Source organism: Melospiza melodia, chromosome 7 (assembly GCF_035770615.1).
Source record: "Melospiza melodia melodia isolate bMelMel2 chromosome 7, bMelMel2.pri, whole genome shotgun sequence".
Lineage (NCBI taxonomy): Eukaryota > Metazoa > Chordata > Aves > Passeriformes > Passerellidae > Melospiza > Melospiza melodia.
The window spans coordinates 27000858-27022648 of NC_086200.1; the positions used below are offsets into that span (position 1 = coordinate 27000858).

The window sequence follows — 21791 nt, forward strand, 5'->3', positions numbered from 1 at the left end:
TCTTGTTATGTAAATACTGTCTGTTTTATCTCCTTAGTCTGAAGCCTCTGGTGCCATTGGAAGAAATTTTACCTTCAATTTTTTGCTTGCACCACCCACAGGTATCCAGAGATCCTGAGCAACTACCTGTAATACCCATTTAGAATAGGGAAGATGAATTTGGAGAGTCTCCAAAGTGTCTGACAAGTACTGGACTTGCACCAACACCCTGTCCAGGTTCTACCTCCCCCATGTTCCTTAAACTCTGCTGCAAGAAGAAGGCAGTGCCCAGGCTGGCAACCTTAGATTGGCATTGAAAACCCCAAAACTGACTCCCTGCAGCCTTTTCTCCAGCCATCTACATCCACAAGGTTCTCAGGCCAGATGGAGACAGAAGTAATTGATAATCTTGAAAGCCTTCCACACAAGAGGGGACTGAACCCTCACATTTCACAGCAGCTTTGAATCCAGCAGGTAAATTCAGGAGCAAACACTTCCAGGCACTCAGTCACAACAAGGAAGAGATTCTACCAACACATGGAGTCTCCCTCTTCAGCTACTTGAGATAAGCAGCACCACTAAACCAAACCAGAATCCTTCCACCTTTGGAGGGGAGAGAACCAACACCCCCAACCCAGCATTACCTGCTTGCCCAGCCTTCCCTTGTCTTCAGTTTTCACATCTTTAGATTCATTAAAGATCCTGAGACACTCCTCCATGGGATCTGACTCAAAGTCCACATCTTTCTCAAGGATGGAATAATCAATGTCATCAGATGTAGAGGAGGATGATGAGGATTTGGATAACTTGGAGCGCTTTGCTTTCTTTGTCCTGTCCCTGTCACTGTCAGAGGCTGAGCCAGAGTCAGCCCCATCCAAGTCTGAGCTCACATCAAGCAGTGAGGAGGACAAAGGCCGGCCCCTGTCATCCTCATCTCCACTCTCATCCCCAAACAGGTCCACGTGACTCAAACTCTGCTGTTTCTGACCCTTCTTGGGGTCTCCTTGTCCTGCACAAGTGACCTTGTCCTTCTTTCTCTCCAGGGAGCTCTTGGTCCCTTTCTCCTTGCTTTTACGACCAGAGCTTTCCTTGCCATTTTTCACATCAGCAGTTTTGCTCTGAGGATCCTTCTTGCTGCTCCCCACTTTCTCTGTGCCCTTGGTGACACTCTCACTCTTGCTTTTCCCTGAACTGCTGCTGCTGGACTTGGATTTTTCTTTCTTACACCCATCCACTTTTTCTGACTTGTGTTTTTCAGGTTTTTTCAAGTTCCCATCTGTTTTCACTTTGATGCTTTTGTCTTTGCAGTTTTTCTCTTCATGCTTGGTTTTTAATTTTTCTTCTTTCTTGAGCACTTTGTCTTTGTCTGCATTTTTATTTTTCTCCTTCTTCCCAGCCTCACTGAGGCCTGCTGTTTTACTAACATCAATTTTCTTCTTTTTTGTTTTGTCTTTGGATTCCTTGTTTTTATTTTCAATGTCCTTGTTGTTCTTACCAGAAAACAACTTCACTGCCTTTGAGTTCTTGTCTGATGAGCTCTTGGCAAGGTTTTTCTGTGAATTTGGAAGGTCCTCCCTGTGCTGTGCTGCTTCTTTGCTCCCCTGGGAAGCAGAGCCTTCCAATTTTGTGCTCTGCTCTTTGCTAGAGGACTCATTTGACTCACTCTCTGAACCAGCTTTTGAGGGTGAACTACCAGAAGCTGTTTTATATTCCACCTCAGCCTCATCTTCAGAGGAGGAGAACCTGGCCAACACCTCATCATCATCAGGATCTTCACAGAGCTTCTTCCTTGACGGAGAGTAGGAATCCTCATAATCAGAGGCTCTGTCCCTTTTGGACCCCTTGGTTGTGCCTTTGCCCAGCAGCCTGGCAGAGTAATTGGAAAGGGGGTCATATTCCAAGTCTGTGGAAGGCTTGGAGTCATCAATCACATATTTGTTGTTGGTGACAGTGCTGCTGTATTTTTTATTCTGCACCACAGCCTTGGGGACGTACTCCAGGGAGCTGCCCTTGGAGCGGGAGGAATCCAAAGTGTATTTACTGGAGCGGGCAGCAGCAGCCAGAGGAGTGGGGTTGTAATCTGAGTTATTATTGAAGTTGTAGCTCCCTGGATTGTACTCCAAGGAGGCAAAGGAATCACTCTGAGGCCCAGCAGCTGACACAGGTGTGTTTGAAATGAGTGAGGAGCCCTCTGAAGCACCAAACTCCTTCGTGGTTTCCAGCAGCTCCTCGTACTTCTTCTGCTCCCTCTCCACTTCGTTCTTCACTGCCTCAATGGCCTTGTTGACCAGCTCCAGCTCCAGAATTCCAGGTGTGACATCTGTGATGTCAGCCAGAAAGCCATCTTCCACCTCCAGGGAGGGCCTGGGCAGCTCAGGGTTGTAGGGATCATAGCCTCGCTCTGCAAAGAGGAAAAAATCATTTACTGCCAGCAATTCAAGTAAAATTTAAAATGAGATCTTTTTAAGGTGTGTTTTGATCAAACCCCAACACTGAATGACACAACCAAAAGCCACATTCTTACACCAGAGAATAAATACCAAAAGCCACCAGTGATGTTCTCTGGCCTGGACTAAACCAGATTGTAAAACTTACTCCCAGGACCAAAGATCTGCTAAGTGCTTCTAAGACTCATGAAAAAGCTCTAAGAGCTCTATAAATTAAATATTCTTCAAGGCATCAAAGAATAATCCCCTGTATTAGGAGCTGACTGTGCACAGAACTATCTGCTAAATTCAATGAAGCCACCAAGAAGGAAAGAGGAGAAGTGAGAAACTGTGGATTAGGTTCTCACCTCCCAATGCCAACACCTAAAGCCACCAAAAGCCTCAAGGCTCAGAGATTCTTATGGCTGCTGCAGGAAAATCACTCTGATCTCAACTGACAAACTGAGAACTGCTGGTAGGAAGGAAAAACTGCAACAGGAAACACAACTCAACTACTCATAGCAGCCACCAAGACAAGAACACCGAACATCAAAATATTTCCCTTTTCCACATTCCCCTTTCCAGAAAAGTCCCTTTGATGGCCTCTCTTCCACATCCAGCCTGGACAGGAGAAGGCTCCAGGGACACCTCAGAGCCCCTTTTGGGGCCTGAAGGGGCTCCAGGAGAGCTGCAGAGGGACTGGGGACAAGGCCTGCAGGGACAGGACACAGGGAATGGCTCCCACTGCCACAGGGCAGGGCTGGGTGGGAGATTGGGAATCAGGAATTGTGGAATCCATCCCTGGAATGGATTTCCCAGAGCAGCTGGGGCTGCCCCTGGATCCCTGGCAGTGCCCAAGGCCAGGCTGGACAGGGCTGGGAGCACCTGGGACAGTGGAAGGTGTCCCTGCCATGGCAGGGGTGGCACTGGATGGGCTTGAACAAACCATAAAGCACAAACCATTCTGTGATTGTGTGGAATCCTGTCAATCCCAGCTGTGCTCAGGGGGCTCCCAGGTGTGGCTGTGGCTGCAGTGCCAGGGAGGAGCTGCCTCTGCCTGGGGAGCTCCCTGGGCTGGGCTGGGCTGAGCAGGCAGAGGGGTCAGTGGCACTGTGTTTGTGTCCCCAGTGGAAGAACACGACTCCAGTGAGGATGCCAGAGCCTGCATGGAGCTGATGGTGTGGAAGATCAGAGAGGGTGCCCCTGGATCCCTGACAGTGCCCAAGGCCAGGCTGGATGGACTTGGAGCACTCTGGGATGGTGGAAGCTGTCCCTGCCCATGGTGGGGGGTGGCACTGGATGATTTGAAAGTCTCTCCCAACCCACACCATTCCAGGACTCCAACAATGACAGAAGTTTCAGGAACATTAACAGCTGCTTTTTGACTCTGAACCGTTTTCAATCCTTGTTTTATCACAGCATCTCTGGATGCTGACATTCCAGAGGAGCTTTTTGTTCTCTGCTACAAGGACAGTACAAAACTGGCTCTCTAACATGGATATGCTAAAAACCAAACAAAGAGCAAAGAGAAAGAAAACAGAAAATTAAAAACCTCTCAGGTCTAAGAGGGATGAGAGAATTTTTCATAACAGGGTTAAAAGAGCTGTTTCTACCATTCTCGTAAGACTGAGGGGTTTGGGGTTTTTTTTGGGGGGTAGGGGTAGTTTTGGGGGTTTTTAGAGAGAACACATAAATGCAAAGCTTCCTTTGGCAACAGGAAAAGGATCTCTCCAGCAGTTGGCAGAACTGGCCCCCGAGGAAGCAGAATGAAAGAGGCTGGGTTAAAATCAAGGCAGCAGTTTCAGAAAATACTTTTTATTCCTTTGGGTTTGCAAGGTTTTTTTCCAAACCAATTAGCTCCTGATTGAACAGGGACTCTGGGCAATGGCAGAGTGATGTCACCACCCTCCACAGGCCTGCCTGAGCCCTGCTCAGAGCCAGAAACGTGGAGAAAGAGGAACAAGGTGCTATTTCTACAGCCAGTTCCCCTCCAGCTATTGCAGAGAGCTGTAATGATGACACAAAGAGTGTTCCCAAAGCCAGGGTGTGCTCCTCCCTGGGACACAGGGAGGGAGCAGGTGACAAACCAGGGACACAGCAATTCCTGGTTAGAAACCTTGAAGAAAAGCAGCCAACAAGGCAAAAACATGAACAAACCCATATGCAAACAGCAGCAGCATCAAGGCAAGACTATGTAGAGGTTATCAGAATTGTTAGGGATAAAATCAGCCTAAGGAGTGAGAAGGAGCAGACAGCTCATGTCTGACCATGGGTGAAACATCAGCTCCACGCTGGCAGAAAGCAGCAGGAGTCAGCTACTACCCTCTAAATCTGGATTGAGACCTCACATGCAGCACAAATATTTGAAGGGAACAGCTGAAAGGCTGATCATTCATGCAGGGCTAAATATCAGATGGCCTGCAAACAGAGAACACAGAGTCTGGATCTAGAGACTTGCCAAAAAACAAAGCAACAAACCCTAACTAAACAAAAGCCACCTTGTACATGCAGAAAACCAAACTATTTTAAACATATCAGGATCAGGGAGAGCAGAGGGCAAGCCCAGCACAGACATGGTGGCTGCTGCTTATCTCTAGCACAAAACTGCTGGCACATTTTCTGTGGCTGGAATGATGAAAACACACATTATAACCTCAGGACATGCCACAGGCTGGGAGGCAGGGCAGGGAAAGAGCTCTGTGCAAGTGTGGGGGAGGCCTGATGGGTTCTCCAGCACTGCTGATCAAAGGCTGCCTGCCCATGAAAGGCTGTGAAAGTGGCTCCAGGATGCCCATCAGCACCAGCCCCTCAGGCCACCAGGCATCTGCAGAGAATGCAGCAAAAACAGGGCAGCAGAGGTTTAATTAATACAAAAACAAATATACAAAAAAAAAAAAAAAAAAAAAAAAATATATATATATATAACATTTTAATATATTTTTGTACAAATGTTACAATATCTATAAATATGTATTATATATAACATTTTATATAGAACAGTCATACAAAAATATTTATATATAAATTGAAATGTATATTTATATATTTATTTATATGAATAGAAACAAATATATTATTATAAAATATACTATTTTATATAAAAAATATTTTAGCATATAGTATGTATAAAATATATAAAAATAAATAGATTGTTTATATAAATATATATAAATATATATTATCTATATAAAATAGATATCATTTATGCTGTATATAATATATAATGTACATTTTTATAATTTATATAAATTCTATTTATATAAATATATTTATATTTTATAGAATATGTTTATATTATAGTATAGTTGTACTATACTATAATATATAGTATATTATACTTATAATATACTATATTTAGTATATTATATTTATACTTTATTATTTATATTATATAAAATATATATTTATATTCATATAAATATTAATATTTAGTATAGTTGTGGAATATTTATATTTTAGTATGGTGGTGGGATATTTATATAGAATTGTGTTTACATTTATATATTATATATTTTATATGATTATTTATAGTTCTACATTTATATATTTATTTAATATCAATTTTATATCTATTTATATGTATACATATATGATGAGGCAGAAGCACACAAGTCTCCAAACCACAGATGCTCAACCTGCCATTTGAAATCAGCTTTTCAGCTGCCAAACTAATCCCAGGAAGCAGGAAAGGGAAGGATCCTGACCTCAAAGGAGTCTGCTTTGTGTTTTCCTTTCTTCCTCTTCCCTTCCCCAAGCTGGGCACTCAGAGGTGCAGGATGAGCTGCACTGGGTTTGCTGCTCTGAAGGATTGAGGCACTGCTAGGGAAGGAATTTTTTTTGGAGGGATGGAAAGCAGAATCTGCTCTGACCCTTGGGAATCACGAGATAATGAGACTTGAGATGCCAGCTCCTGGCAGGATTGTGAACTAAACACTTTATAAAGTACAAACTATTAAAATAAATTATTGTACCTCAGACACATGAGAAACAAAAGGTGAGGTTACCATCAATATTATAGAAAACCATTTATTAATATTAAACAAGTTATTGATATTAATCTTATTAATATATCATTAATAATTATATCCATTATATTAATAGAGACACAGAGGTCTCTATGCAGAACCTCAGTGAACATTTTATTTAACCTCAGTGAACATTGTATTTAACCCAGGACTGCTTTAGAACACACCCAGCTGAGCTGTGCTTCAATCAGCCACTGCAGCAGAGAAAATACAGAAACACAGAATAAGATTTTACCTAAAAAAAACAGGCTGATGGGTTTTTTTTCCTGGTTACTGTCAGGATGATTGAGGGACACAAAGCCTCAGTTCCAAGGTGGAGCTGGATTATTACAAAGCTTCTCTGAGCCAGACTCCTCACTGGTCCTTCTAGTTTGGGCAACAGGCAAGGGCAGTAAACAAAGCTGACATTAAAGAAGAGTGGGAGGACAAGGTCACCTGTGTGAAGGTAAAACTTATTTTACAGTGAATCATTCCAGAGAAAAGTCTTTATTTTATTTGTCCAGGCCTACCACAGCACATAGCTGAGATGCCTGAAATACAGAAAAGCCCAAACGTGTCACAGGTGAGCTGTATGATCATGGCAAACCTGCAGGTTTTGGAAAAGGACTCCAGCTCTTGAATGTATGTGGGAGACAGAATCCCAGACTGGTTTGGGTAGGAAAGGACCTTAAAGCTCACCCAGTGCCACCCCTGCCATGGCAGGGACACCTTCCACTGTCCCAGGCTGCTCCCAGCCCCATCCAACCCTGGACACTCCCAGGGATGCAGCAGCCACAGCTGCTCTGGACAGCTGGATGGCAACTGCTTCTCCCAGGTCCAACAGAGCTACCCAGCTGCTGCTGCTGCCAGACAAAAAGGCTGCAAAAATTAGAAATTTTCAAATTTACAGCAATTAGGAATTCAAACAAAAGGCTCTGCTGGCCAAGCTGCAGAGGGACCAGCATGGGTCAAAAGACATTGAGCATTTCTTGTAGTGAACCCACAAGAAGGACATTGAGGGCGTGAGGGTGTCCAAGGGAGGGAATGGAGCTGGGGAAGTGTCTGGAGCACCAGGAGAGGCTGAGGGAGCTGGGAAGGGGCTCAGCCTGGAGAAAAGGAGGCTCAGGGGTGACCTTGTGGCTCTGCACAGCTCCTGACAGGAGGGGACAGCCCAGGGGTCAGGCTGTGCTCACAGGGAACAGGGACAGGAGGAGAGGGAACGGCCTCAGGCTGGGCCAGGGGAGGTTTAGATTGGAAATTGGGAAAATTTCTTCACAGGAAAGGTTGCCAGACATTGGCACAGGCTGCCAGGGCACTGATGGAGTCCCTGTCCCTGCAAGTGCTCATAAATGGTGTGCATGTGGCACCTGGGGACATGGTTTAGTGGCAGGGGTGGCTGCTGGACAATGATCTTACAGCTCTTTTTGATTTCCAAGCCCTGCTGCTGCTGCTGCTGAAGGCACCCACTGCCCTGGGTCACCTGCAGCTGGCAACAAAAGGTGCATTCATGGGGAGGTGGGGAAGGTGGAAGCTGTTTGGAGACTCTTTGGGAAAGGAAAAAATAAAGGCATTTTTATTTCACGTCATCGGAACAGCTTTGTTGGCTTAAGGGCTCGCTGTGTTTACAGTGCCAGCACTCAGCAAAGGGACAGCCTCTGTGATTGCAGAAAAATTATCACCACTGGAAAATCATTCTGAGCTTTGCATTTAACACTTGACAGAAGGGACAGTGGTGCCTCAAGAACAGAATGTTTCAGAGAGGTTTTAGCAGCAGCCTGAGTTCTGCTACTCTTCAGAATTAAAGAGCACACAAGAAATGGCAGGTTTTGGCACAGAGCTCGTTCACCAGGACCCAAAGCAAATTTCCAACAATTAATTTAACAATAACATGCAACCACTTGGAAATCATTAACACTGAGATTTAAAGTAGTACATTTCAAATAATCATCCAGAGGAAATGGGTTAGGAGGGCAGCAAAGGGGAGCTAAGAAAAATGTTTCTTCAACTTCAATTCCAAACCTAGTCCAAGGATTTGCTTTGATCCTTTTTTGTGTTTTTCGAAAAGTAAATCTAAGTATAAAATTAAGTGTTAAATGCAGAGATAACCCTGTGTTGGTCAAGGAGCACCAGGAGCAAGGTTTGAGATGCATTAGAGGCAGAAGAATCCCAATGTTTCTTCAACTTCAATTCCAAACCTAGTCCAAGGATTTGCTTTGATCTTTTTTTGTGTTTTTGAAAAGTAAATCTAATTATAAAATTAAGTGCTAAATGCAGAGATAACCATGTGTTGGTCAAGGAACACCAGCAGCAAGGTTTGAGAGGCATTAGAGGCAGAAGAATCCCTGTGCACTCCTTGGATTTGTTCTCCAGGGGAGGTATTTAATGCCACAGCCTCAAAGTACATCATGAACCTCTACAGTCATTTCTTTAATGGAAAAAAGGATGCTAATATGAGAAAAGAAAGTCTGATATTAGCAAGACTGAAAAACAGTCTGAACAGTCATCTCTCACTCCAAGGTATTTTTAGCCTGCTGGGTTCCAGCAGGGCAGTGCTGGTTTCCCCAGGTGTTGTGGCCAATGGGGCCACCTGTCCCCATGGGCTGAGCCCCAGGGGTCACACTAAGGGACAGGAGCAGCCAGACAGCACCTCTGCACTGCACCCTGAGCTGTGTGCTCAGCCCAGCCACCCCAGACTGAGAGCAGGCAGTGCCCAGAGAGAAATCATGCAATGGTTTGGGTTGAAAGGGACCTTAAAGCCCATCTTGCTCATGGACACTTTCCACTGTCCCAGGTGCTCCCAGCCCTGCCCAGCCTGGCCTTGGGCACTGCCAGGATCCAGGGGCACCCACAGCAGCTCTGGGAAATCCATTCCAGAGATGCTGTGATAAAACAAGGATTGAAAACAGTTCAGAGTCAAAAAGCAGCTGTTAATGTTCCTGAAACTTCTGTCATTGTTGGAGTCCTGGAATGGTGTGGGTTGGGAGAGACTTTAAAATCATCCAGTGCCACCCCCTACCATGGGCAGGGGCAGCTTCCACCATCCCAGAGTGCTCCAAGTCCATCCAGCCTGGCCTTGGGCACTGCCAGGGATCCAGGGGCACCCTCTCTGATCTTCCACACCATCAGCTCCATGCAGGCTCTGGCATCCTCACTGGAGTCGTGTCCTTCCACTGGGGACACAAACACAGTGCCACTGACCCCTCTGCCTGCTCAGCCCAGCCCAGGGAGCTCCCCAGGCAGAGGCAGCTCCTCCCTGGCCCTGCAGCCACAGCCACACCTGGGAGCCCCCTGAGCACAGCTGGGATTGACAGGATTCCACACAATCACAGAATGGTTTGTGCTTTATGGTTTGTTCAAGGCCACCCAGTGCCACCCCTGCCATGGCAGGGACACCTCCCACTGTCCCAGGCTGCTCCCAGCCCTGCCCAGCCTGGCCTTGGGCACTGCCAGGGATCCAGGGGCAGCCCCAGCTGCTCTGGGAAATCCATTCCAGGGATGGATTCCACAATTCCTGATTCCCAATCTCCCACCCAGCCCTGCCCTGTGGCAGTGGGAGCCATTCCCTGTGTCCTGTCCCTGCAGGCCTTGTCCCCAGTCCTGATCTCCTGAGACAGGGACCTGCCCAAAGGGGTTCATTCAGCCACAGCAGCTCCAGAGGGTCCTTCCAAAGCTGGAATTGTTATCAGGGAACTCATCAGGGCACATCCCACAATGCAGCTCAGACAGAAACAACCTGGGATGCAGCACCCACCTCCTCAGTTTATTCAAGGCAACACAACTTTGGGCATGTGAGAGATGAGTAATGCAATATTTGACTGTCACAATTAAAAGGCAAATATCCTGTATATGTATTAAGAGAAATTTTATAGATTTATAGTTGTGTTTTACCCCTTTTGTGCTGTTATCAGGGTTGCCCTGGGTTTGGGACATTTAGGAGGGTGGGATTGTTACTATGGCAGCACCTGAGCTCCAATCAGGATTTAAGGCAGTGAATTGCACAACTGGACAGCAAAGAAACCAATGGACAGAACTTTGGGGGGACTAAAGGGTTAAAAGGCAAAACCTCCCCTGTGTGGGCAAGCACATGGTGGGAAAAATCTGCGACAGGTGCTGGAATATTTTCTCTATTCAGTCTGCTGTTGTATTTTTATAAGGTTTTAATAACCCTTTTACATTTTTGGAAGTGAGTATAACTTCTCGCAGGCAGTTTTGTCTCTGGTGCAGCAAAAACAAGAATCTGAAAGATCCTCGAGCCACTGAGCATGGCAGGGAGTCCCCAAGGCCACCTGGGGCTGTCACTGCCTCCCACAGCAGCACCACCTCAATCCAGGGATGCAAAAGCCAGGACAGGATGACCTGGCCCACACCAACCCATCACTGCCACCCCTCCGTGCCCAGAATCACTGACAGTCCCACCCACCCTGCTGCAGAACAGCAGCAAGGTCTGTGAGACATTCTCCTAAGAGGAAATCACAGCACTGGCACATTTCTCCCATAACTTAGGAAAAATGTGAGAATCCCAACTGGGTGGATTGGCCAGGACAGGCAGAGGACAAAGACAGGCACCCAAAATACACCCTGACCCCACAGCCTGTCATGCACAGGCTGGAAGGAGTGTCACCATTTGAAAATCTGGATATTTGATGTTTGGGTTCTTCGGAGATCTTTCCATTCCCCCTCTCATTTTTGCTATAAAGTTACTCCTCAAAATACAGGAGAAGTTGAAATTCTCTTTGGGGAAAAAAAAAAACAAAACAACAAAACAAACTTAACAGAGACTTGGCTTTTTCCTCTGAGGAAAAGGCCAGAAACCATTTCCACATCTCCTGTGTAATAAAATTAAAGATATACTCAAAAATATAATTAGCAGAGCAAGTCTTCTTTTCAAAGAAAAAAAAAATTAAATATTTCAGGTATTCTGGTAACTTCTCTCCATTCAACTTCACCTTGAAAGCTTACTCCAACCAGCACAGTCACAAGCAGCAACACCAACCAGTCCTTTAATTTTCCAGCTTTTTTCTGCATGCTCCAGATAAGTTATCTTCTCAACACCTGTCTGATTCTTTAACTATTGTGGGGGGGTAAATTCCCGCTTGAGACAAGAAAAAAAGAAAAAAAAACAAACCACAAAACCCAAAACTCAACTATTTCAACTTAGTCACGACTGAACATTTGGAAAACAAAGTTAAAAGCTAAAGAAAAACAAACACCTTTCAAGCTGTATTACATTAAAATATTAAAACATTTTAGGTGTGATGTATGAAAACGTAAAAGCAAAACTTCAACTGTTTTTAAAACCTGTCTGGCTTTAAACAATTCAAAAGCTGGAATTAAAACTCTGCAGCTCCTTTAGGTCTCAGACACCTGCAGCTTCACAGCCACCTTTCACCACAGAACCCAACACCCCAGCACAAACCTCCCTTCAATAAAATCCCAAAATCCACAGGGGGATTAAAAACCCTTGTAAACCAAACCCTCCAAAGGCAATGTGGGCTTTTTGCACAGCATAATGAATATCCCAGAGGCAGGTGACACTCAGGTCCCTGCTCAATGAATGGCCACCATGTGAAGCCTCCCTGGAGAAGTCGCTTCTCTCCAGCTGCTCCTTCCCAGCTGTGCCCCCCAAACCTCCACCAACCCCGCAGGACTCCAAAAACCACAGGAAGAGTTACCTGAGCTGCCGGGGCTCGATAAGCACTGCAGGTATTTGTTCATGCCGGAGCTGGCCGGCCGGGCTGGCGGCAGCACGCGGTGCGCGGATGCTGACACAGCACTTGGTGAGCACCGGGGCAGGACCGGCCCCGGTCCCGCCTTCACCCGCCCGTGCTCCCGGCTCGCTGGGGCCCATCAGAGCTTCCCGAGCCCGTTCCTCTTTCCTAGAGCTGCTGCCCTTACTTTGGGGAGTTCCTGACCTCCTCCTCCTCCTCTCCCCAGTCCCCACCTGCGGCTGCTTTCGCCTTGGTCTGAGCTCCGCACCCTGCGCGCAGCAGCGCCGCAAACTTCCATCCCCGGCCGTGCCGAGCCAAAGCCCGCAGCTCTGCAGCCCCCGGGACAGCGGGACAGGAGGTGACACGGCTGGGACACAGCCTGGGGAGGAGGTGACACGGCTGGGACACAGCCTGGGCCAGCAGGGCAGGAGGTGACATGGCTGGGACACAACCTGGGCCAGCAGGACAGGAGGTGACACGGCTGGGACACAGCCTGAACCAGCAGAACAGGAGGTGGCACGGCTGGGACACAGCCTGGGCCAGCAGGACAGGAGGTGGCACGGCTGGGACACAGCCTGGGGAGGAGGTGACACGGCTGGGACACAGCGTGAACCAGCAGAACAGGAGGTGACACGGCTGGGACACAGCCTGGGACAGCAGGAGAGGGGGTGGCACGGCTGGGACACAGCCTGAGGAGGAGGTGACACGGCTGGGACATAACCTGAACCAGCAGAACAGGAGGTGACACGGATGGGACACAGCCTGGGCCAGCAGAGCAGGAGGTGACACGGCTGGGACACAGCCTGGGCCAGCACGGGAGGAGGTGGCAGGGCTGGGACACAGCCTGGGCCAGCAGGGCAGGAGGTGGCATGGCTGGGACACAGCCTGGGACAGCAGGAGAGGGGGTGGCACGGCTGGGACACAGCCTGGGCCAGCACGGGATGAGGTGACACGGCAGAGACACAGCCTGGGGAGGAGATGACACGGCCAGGACACAGGCTGGGCCAGCAGGACAGGAGGTGGCACGGCTGGGACACAGCCTGGAGAGGAGGTGACAGCACTGGGACACAACCTGGGCCAGCAGGGCAGGAGGTGGCACGGCCAGGACACAGGCTGGGCCAGCAGGACAGGAGGTGGCACGGCTGGGACACAGGCTGGAGAGGAGGTGACAGCACTGGGACACAGCCTGGAGAGGAGGTGACAGCACTGGGACACAGCCTGGGGAGGAGGTGACAGCACTGGGACACAGGCTGGAGAGGAGGTGACAGCACTGGGACACAGGCTGGCCCTGCCTGTCGCCGCCTGCCCCAGCCCACGGGAGCCACCCAGCGTCTCCGCCCCGGGAAGCGCTGCGTTACTGAATTGTGCTTCCCAGTGCACGGCGGGGCTCGGCTGGAGATTAAAAACATAAATTAGAGGAAGTGTTCACATGTCAGGGAGGAGAGGAGTTTTTCAATCCCGGGAATGCAGAGAGGAGCCAGGGACTCACCAGCACTGGCACAACTCCAGCTGTGCCAAACTCAAGATCCTGCTGGCTTGATGAGATCTGCTCCTACCTCCTGCTTTTCACACACCTGGAACTGCCCCACGTGGGGAGACTCAGATGCAGGACAGAATCTGCCCACAGCCACAGAAAAACCAAATATGAGAAGTGTCCTGAGAGGCTTGATGGAGATCTGCTCCCACCTCCTGTTTTCCACACATCTGGAACTCACCCACATGGAGAGACTCGGATTTTTAGGGAAAAATCTCCCCACAGCCACAGAAAAACCAAATATGGGAAGTGTCCTGTGAGGCCACACTGATATCCTGGCACTAAGGGCACGTGCACCTGTCCACCCACAGGAACACCCCAAAAACAGCACAGGGAAATCACCACAAATCCCAAACTGCTGAAAAGACTCATTCTGACCTCATCACCAACTGGTTCTTCACTCTTCGTTTCAAAACTTGGTTAAAAATAAAATCCATTGGTGGCATTTTGGTAATTATTCTCCTAAACACAGATGTGGGGGGGGAAAGCAGAATTGATGCCCCCTCCCAGTTCAGACTGGAGCACCCAACACTGAACACCTGTGCTCTGCTCTGTCAGTGAAATGATACTGAAAACACTTGGGGTTCCACTTCTGCTGCAGCAAATACAGTAATAAAGCTCTCTGCTGAGATGATCGTGCACAACATCAGCTCCAGGAAGGAAAATGCACTGGGAAAGATGTTTTTTCATCTCTTCTCCAACACAGTGTGAGCATGGCCTGCAATGTGAGTCATGCCAAGGCTCTAAATCCCAACCTGTGCCAAGGCTGCTCCCACAAACAGGCACAGCCCCTCAGCAGTGAGGAACTCAACAATGGCCCTGAACCATTTGGGGTGATTAAAGATGGGTTTTAGCTTCTAAAAAGCCTCTCTAGGTTTTACAGAGTATCACAGAACCACAGAATGTCCTCAGTTGGAAAGGACCCTCAGGGATGATCAGCCCAGCCCTGTCCCTGCACAGCCACCCTGTCACAGACATCTTTTATGAAAAATCCTTTCCTTTGGATTTTTCCTCCTGAGAAGCTGAGAAGCCTCAGGAATAAAATGCAAACATTGATTATCTGCTGCTGTGGAATGCAACAGGTGCATCTGTGATTGGGCCATGTTGGTTGTTTCTAATTAATGGCCAATCACATTCAGCTGGCTCAGACACAGAGCCTGAGCCACAAACATTTGTTATCATTCCTTCTTATTCTATTCTTAGCCAGCCTTCTGAGGAAATCCTTTCTTCTAGCATAGTTTTAATGTAATATATATCATAAAATAATAAATCAAGCCTTCTGAAACATGGAGTAAGATCCTCATCTCTTCCCTCAACCTGTGAACACTGTCACACCCGCCCAACATCCCCACCCTGAGCACCCCTGGGAGTTCCTGCAGCTCTGGCAGCCTTGGCACCATTCCCTGGGCAGCCTGGGCAGTGCCCAGCACCTCAGGGGGATCATCCTGGTCACAGCCATCCTCTGTGGCTGCTTTTGGGCAGAAGAAGGGAGAGGTGAAATGATCCTTGCACCAGTGACAGGACCCAGGGTAAAGCTGGGGAGATAAGCCCAAGGATTTCTCCACACTTGACCTGAGCCCCACAGTGTTGCAGCAGCTCAGTGTGTCAATCACACAGAGGAGCAGAACTCTGTCCCTGACACCTCCCACAGATTTGATCCAGGTCTAACCAGCAAAGCTTTGTACACCCAGAGAGAAAACTGCTCCACAAGCTTTGGGCCACATCAGAGAACTGCTGAGCAGCTCAGTGCACCCCACTGCAGAACAAAATACCTCAGGCAGGGTGCTGAAAGCCTGGCTGGCTCTTCCCATCCCACAAGAACACAAGGATCAGGACCTGAGGGAGGGGCTGCAGCTGTGCCAGGCTTTGGCATGGAGCTCAGGGCAAGGTTCTGCCCCCCGAGGCTGCTGGGCACTGCCCAGGCTGCCCAGGGAATGGTGCCAAGGCTGCCAGAGCTGCAGGAGCTCCCAGGGCTGCTCAGGGTGGGGATGTTGGGGTGGCTGGGCAGGGACAGGGGTTGGATTTGATGACCCCTGTGGGTCCTTTCCAGCTCTGCACATTCCAGGATTCTGTGATCAATGCAGACAAAAGAGCTCAGAGCTCCAGACCTGGGTGCAGCTTTCTGCTCTGGGTTCAAAAACATCCACCTCCAAACCACCCCCAGACAGCATCAAACCAGCAAACCAGGGCTGCCTACCTTAAGATATTTATGAAGAGCTGTATTATGCCTCTTTTATGTCTTTCAGCATACTCAGGACCTCGACTTTAAAGAGAGACCTATTTTTCCCCTCTACAGCTCTTGAAAAGACGCTTTTAGGACTGAAGGCAGCTCTTCCCTCCTCCTTACAGCGCACGCTTTCAAAGCACTTCACACACATTCAATAATCTTTTCATCCTGCTCTGAAGCAGGTGGGTTTTAGTCGTCTCAGAGATGGAAAAAGCACTTCAGCCAAGTCAGGATGAGAATTTGCAATCTCCAGATTCCCAGTCCTGGACAGAAAACCCCATCAGCCTCAGCTCAGCACAGAATTTTCACAAACCTCCAAAGCAGGATGAGAATTTGCAATCTCCAGATTCCCAATCCTGGACAGAAAACCCCATCAGCTTCAGCACAGGATGTTCACAAACCTCTAAGGCACCAATATTCTGTTACCACACAGGTAATTCCTGCAATAAAACACTGGAATAGATTTCCCACACCAAGCATTCCATGTTTCAGACTCCAGCTCAAATGTGCCCCTGTCTTAACATGTTTGTATTTATGGATCTGCTTCCAGATGAAGGGAAAGGGGAAAGGGGAAAGGGAAAAGGAAAGGAAAAGGGAAAAGGGAAGAGGGAAGAGGGGAAAGGGAAAAGGGGAAAAAAAGGGAAAAGGGAAGAGGGAAAAGGGAAGAGGGAAAAGGGAAAGGGGAAAGGGGAAAGGGAAAAAAAGGGAAAAGGGGAAAAGGGGAAAAGGGGAAAAGGGGAAAAGGGGAAAAGGGGAAAAGGGGAAAAGGGGAAAAGGGGAAAAGGGGAAAAGGGGAAAAGGGGAAAAGGGGAAAAGGGGAAAAGGGGAAAAGGGGAAAAGGGGAAAAGGGGAAAGGAAAAGGGACTCCTGACAATCCAGCAGCAGTCAGGGAAAACTCAGTCCTGCTCCTGCAGATCTGCAAGAGGAATAGAGAGCTCTGCAGCACTGCCCCCAGCACTGTGTGTGCAAAACAGAGATCATTTATGAACACCTGAACCTTGGGAAGCCTGGAGCAGTGAGGGTGGGCAAAAAAAGGAGGGGAACAGTGCTGCATCCCACTAATTCCTCTTTCCACGTCCTCTCTGCTCCACCTGGCACATGTGCATGTCCTCCCCCTCCCACAGCCTGCCAGAGCCAGCTCCACTTGCAGTTTTCAAAAGCTCCTTTCAAAACTACGAAATTGCACCAAGAGTTTTGGGGTTCCTGCCAATCCTCTGGTGATCCTCAAACATCAAAGCCAGCCCCAGCCTCAAATCAATATGCTTAGCAGGCTGCTCCTTTAGATGTTATCCTTTTTTTCTAGGCACCATCCCAGAAAACACCAATCTGTGCTGTAGCTCTTGGTGTAGAAACCAACCTGCCTTGGCAAAAAAAAAAAAAAAAAAAAAAAAAAAAAAAAGACATTTTTAAAGCTTCTGTATCGAGTGATGTGATTAAATAGGTCAGACCTGCCCATGTGCATGGTTAGGAGGCTACTTCAAAACAAAAGCAGTTCCCCTGGCAGGGAGCAAGCCCTGGGGGATGGAGAAGCTGCTCCCAGAAGATGGTTGCCTGGTTCTGGCTGAGCTACTGCACCCTCTAGTGTAAAACCTCCAGATCCTTGCAGGCCAGGAGCCTGGGGCAGGCAGGGAATGAGAGGAGCACTTCAGCCAGAATCCTTCCCAGGAAACTGAGCCAAGCACTGCAAAATAACTGCAAAAGTGTCTCCTTGCTCCTACAGGAATCAGGAACATTTTGTGATCTGCTGGAGTCTGTTCTAAAAGCCTGAGATTGCAGCAGGACCATTGCTCATGTCCCATTTCTCAGTTGGAATCACAGAAACCCAGAATGGTTTGGGTTGGGAGGGAGCTCAAAGCCCATCCAGTGCCATGGCAGGGACACCTCCCACTGTCCCAGGCTGCTCCCAGCCCTGCCCAGCCTGGCCTTGGGCACTGCCAGGGATCCAGGGGCAGCCCCAGCTGCTCTGGGAAATCCATTCCAGGGATGGATTCCACAATTCCTGATTCCCAATCTCCCACCCAGCCCTGCCCTGTGGCAGTGGGAGCCATTCCCTGTGTCCTGTCCCTGCAGGCCTTGTCCCCAGTCCCTCTGCAGCTCTCCTGGAGCCCCTTCAGGCCCCAAAAGGGGCTCTGAGGTGTCCCTGGAGCCTTCTCCTGTCCAGGTGAGCAGGCCCAGCTGTGCCAGGCTGGCTCAGAGCAGAGGGGCTCCAGCCCTGGCAGCATCTCCGTGGCTCCTCTGGCCTGGCTGCAGCAGCCCCACGTCCTCCTGCTGCTGTTGCCCAGGGCTGGGGCAGCTCTGCAGGTGGGAGCCAACACAGAACCAACATTAAAAAATGTCTGGAGGCAAACCCTGAGCTGAGAGAGAACTCCCAGCTCCCTGTTATGCCAGCTGTGCCATGTGCTGCATGCCAAGGGTTTGGCAAAGAGGCAGGAACAGGCTCTGAGCTGCCTGCAGGGAGCAGTGCCTGGAGCTCAGCCTCCTCATCCTGCTCCTTCCACAAGTGACAGAACCTTCCCCTGGGAAACCAGGCCCACACTGGGGCTCTTCTGTGCCAAAAAGCTCTCCTAAATGCTGTAGATTAGGTTGGAAATGAAGAAAATATAGAAATTATATAGAATAGATTCTATACAAGAATTTCTATTGAGAAATAAGAATAAGACTAGAATATTAAGACTATAAGAATAAGAATTTCTAATAACAAATTCTATAAGAACCTCTGTAAAAGAACCTCTGTAAAAGAACCTCTGTAAAAGAACCTCTGTAAAAGAACCTCTGTAAAAGAATCTCTGTAAGAATCTCTATAAGAATCCCTATAAGAATCCCTATAAGAATCCCTATAAGAATCCCTATAAGAATCCCTATAAGAATCCCTATAAGAATCCCTATAAGAATCCCTATAAGAATCCCTGTAAGAAATTATTTAAGAAATTCTATAAGATTCTATAAGAAATTCTATAATAGTTTATTCTATAAGAAATTCTATAAAGAAATTCTATAAAGAAATTAAGAATATAGAGAATAGAGACTATATAGAATACAGAATATATAGAATATAGGGTTAAGAAAATAAATTTCTTTCATAGAGAAAGTTGTCAAGCACAGCAGCACCTGGGGCAGACCAAAGTGAGCAATTCCAGTTCCAAAACTGACACTTCACTCAGATATTTAAAAACCTGCAGGAACAGCACACTGAAAGATAATTATAACATCATCTAAAGAACCATCCTAAAGCATTCTAGGAAGCTTTTAAAATTTGAAAAAACACCAAAATTGGCAAAAAAACACTTATCTTTTTAACAATTATCTGCCTGTGACAGCCCTGAGAATGCTTCTTTTACTTTAAACTAAACCAGCAGTGGTGGTATGCTGACCTGGTAACCAGGAGACATCAATAATGAATCCTCTTCCAAACTTGAGAGCAACCCAAAGTTAAATAAGCACATAAAAAACACAACTTAGGCTTTGTTTTGGCATTTTCTGCTTCAAATTATTAGAAACTGTCCACACCAGCATTATTATCCCATTACACCTAACAGAAATAAAGCTTTGACATAAAGAAAGCCAGCAGGGCTCTTCTGGGGAGAAGAATGCAGGCTTTTTTTCTGCCAATAAATCAGCAGAACAGCAAATAATGTGAATAAATAAAATGACAAGAGCTGCTGGAAGAAGGGCCAACAATAGCTCACTATTGATCCTGGTGGGTCTGCTCCAGCTCAGGATATTCCAGGACTGCCTGAATCACTGGGGGTTTGTGCCAGGCTGCCTTTGAGAGCCTGGCAGTGCCCTGTGCCCCACAAGCTCCTCAGGGGCTTGGAGCACAGCCCCAGCACATTCCAGTATTCCCAGTATGGATCACTGGGGATCACTGGGCCCAGCGTGGAGCACAGCCCCAGCACATTCCAGTATTCCCAGTATGGACCACTGGCCCCAGTATGGATCACTGCCCCAGCACATTCCAGTATTCCCAGCATGAATCACTGCCCCAGCACATTCTGATATTCCCAGTATCGACCACTGCCCCAGCACATTCCAGTATTCCCAGTATGGACCACTGCCCCCAGCATGGACCACTACCCAGCACATTCCAGTATTCCCAGTATAGACCACTGCCCCAGCACATTCCAGTATTCCCAGTATAGATCACTGGGGATCACTGGGCCCAGCGTGGACCACTGCCCCAGCACATTCCAGTACTCCCAGTATAGACCACTGCCCCAGCATCTTCCAGTATTCCCAGTATGGACCACTGAGGACCACTGGCCCCAGCATGGAGCACTGCCTCAGCACATTCTGATATTCCCAGTATGGACCACTGGCTACAGCATGGAGCACTGCCCCAGCATCTTCCAGTATTCCCAGTATGGACCACTGGGGATCACTGGGCCCAGCATGGAGCACTGCCCCAGCACATTCTGATATTCCCAGTATGGACCACTGGGGACCACTGGCCCCAGTATGGCTCACTGCCCCAGCACATTCCAGTATTCCCAGTATGGAGCACTGCCCCAGCACATTCTGATATTCCCAGCATGGACCACTGGGGACCCACTGGCCCCAGCACAGACCATTACCCCAGCACATTCCAGTATTCCCAGCATGAACCACTGCCCCAGCCCCCAGTATGGAGCACCACCCCCAGCATGGATCAACCCCTGGCACGGACACGGGGGGTTCTGGCCGACCACAGCCCCCCCAGAGAGCCCAGCCCGGGCCCTGCCTCCCGCTCCAGGCGGCTCCAGGATCTAACGGGAGCTGTCAGCAGCTCTGGAACCGGCCTGACACCTCAGCCCCACGTGAGCCCAGTGCCCGGAGCGACAAACAACGGGACCGGGGCAGCGCCGGGGCCGTCCCGGAGCCTCGGGACGCTGCCCGCCAACCCCCGGTGGGATCACACCGAGCCCAGCCGCCCTCAGCGCTGAGGCTCCTCCAAACCCTCCCGGACCCCGGGGAGAGCTGACGGCCACGGGCAGGGCTGGGCTTGGCCGGTGACACCGGCAGACCGCGGGATCTGCACTGCGGAGGGGCTCGGGGGCTGAGCCGAGCCCTGAACGGCGGGCAGGCGGCAGGGGAGGCGGCCAGACACGGGTCTGCCCTCACCGGGGGAAAACACACGGGGCAGGGGGAGAAAGCACCACCGGGCCGGGGCCGCGGGAAGGTGAGGGGGCACCGCGGCCGGGCCGGGCCGTACCTGCGCCGTGTCCGAGCGGGAGCCCCACGCTGGGGTCGCCTGAGGCTCCGGCGGCTCCGCACGGCGCCGGGGCCACCGGGGGGTGGCGGAAATGGCAGTAGGGCCTGCGGCACCCCCGGCCCGGCCCCGACCCCCCGGCGTTGAGGAACGGGCAGTCGATGCCGCGGAAGTAGCCGGTGGATCTGAGCATCCCGCCGGCTGCGGGGCGGGAGCGGGGCCGGGCGGGCGGAGGAGCCGCGGGCGGCCGGGACGCGCTCCCGCCTCACACGGCCGGTACCGGCCCCGCCGCCATCTTGGGAGCGCCGGGCGCGGCAGCGAGGACCCCGCGACGCCGCTGCCCGCACAGGGCTGCCCGCGGCGCGCCTGACAGCGGGGTGGGGCGGGCGGGGCTGAGGGAGGGGCGGGAACGCCCACGGGAGCGGGAATGGCCTGAGGGGGATCGGGAATGGCCTGAGGAGGACCCGGAGTGTCCTAGGGGGGTTCGGGAATGGCCTGAGGGGGACCCGGAGTGTCCTAGGGGGGTTCGGGAATGGCCTGAGGGGGACCCGGAGTGTCCTGGGGGAGTTCGGGAATGGCCTGAGGAGGATCTGGACTGTCCTGAGGGGGATCCGGAGTGTCCTGAGGGGAATCTGGAGTGTCCTGAGGGAGATCCGGAGTGTCCTGAGGGGGATCAGGAACGTCCTGAGCGGAATCCGGACTGTCCTGAGGGGGATCCGGAATGTTCT

At 49.7% G+C, this 21791-nt stretch overlaps 1 protein-coding gene across 2 annotated transcripts in view; it reads right to left on the reverse strand.

Moving 5' to 3' along the window:
* The window catches only part of REXO1 (RNA exonuclease 1 homolog), a 53601-nt gene extending 32328 nt beyond the window's left edge, over window positions 1-21273 (reverse strand). Inside the window, exons 1-2 of one of the 2 annotated variants that reach the window (XM_063160841.1) lie at window positions 21067-21273; window positions 624-2380 (exon numbers count right to left, since the gene is read on the reverse strand). In XM_063160841.1, coding sequence (XP_063016911.1) covers window positions 624-2380; window positions 21067-21256 — 1947 coding nt within the window. In that variant the 5' untranslated portion in view covers window positions 21257-21273. Of the gene's footprint in view, window positions 1-623; window positions 2381-12081; window positions 12144-21066 lie in introns of those variants that run through there. The other variant, XM_063160842.1, reaches the window with a different exon arrangement.
* Window positions 21274-21791: the final 518 nt, after the last annotated feature.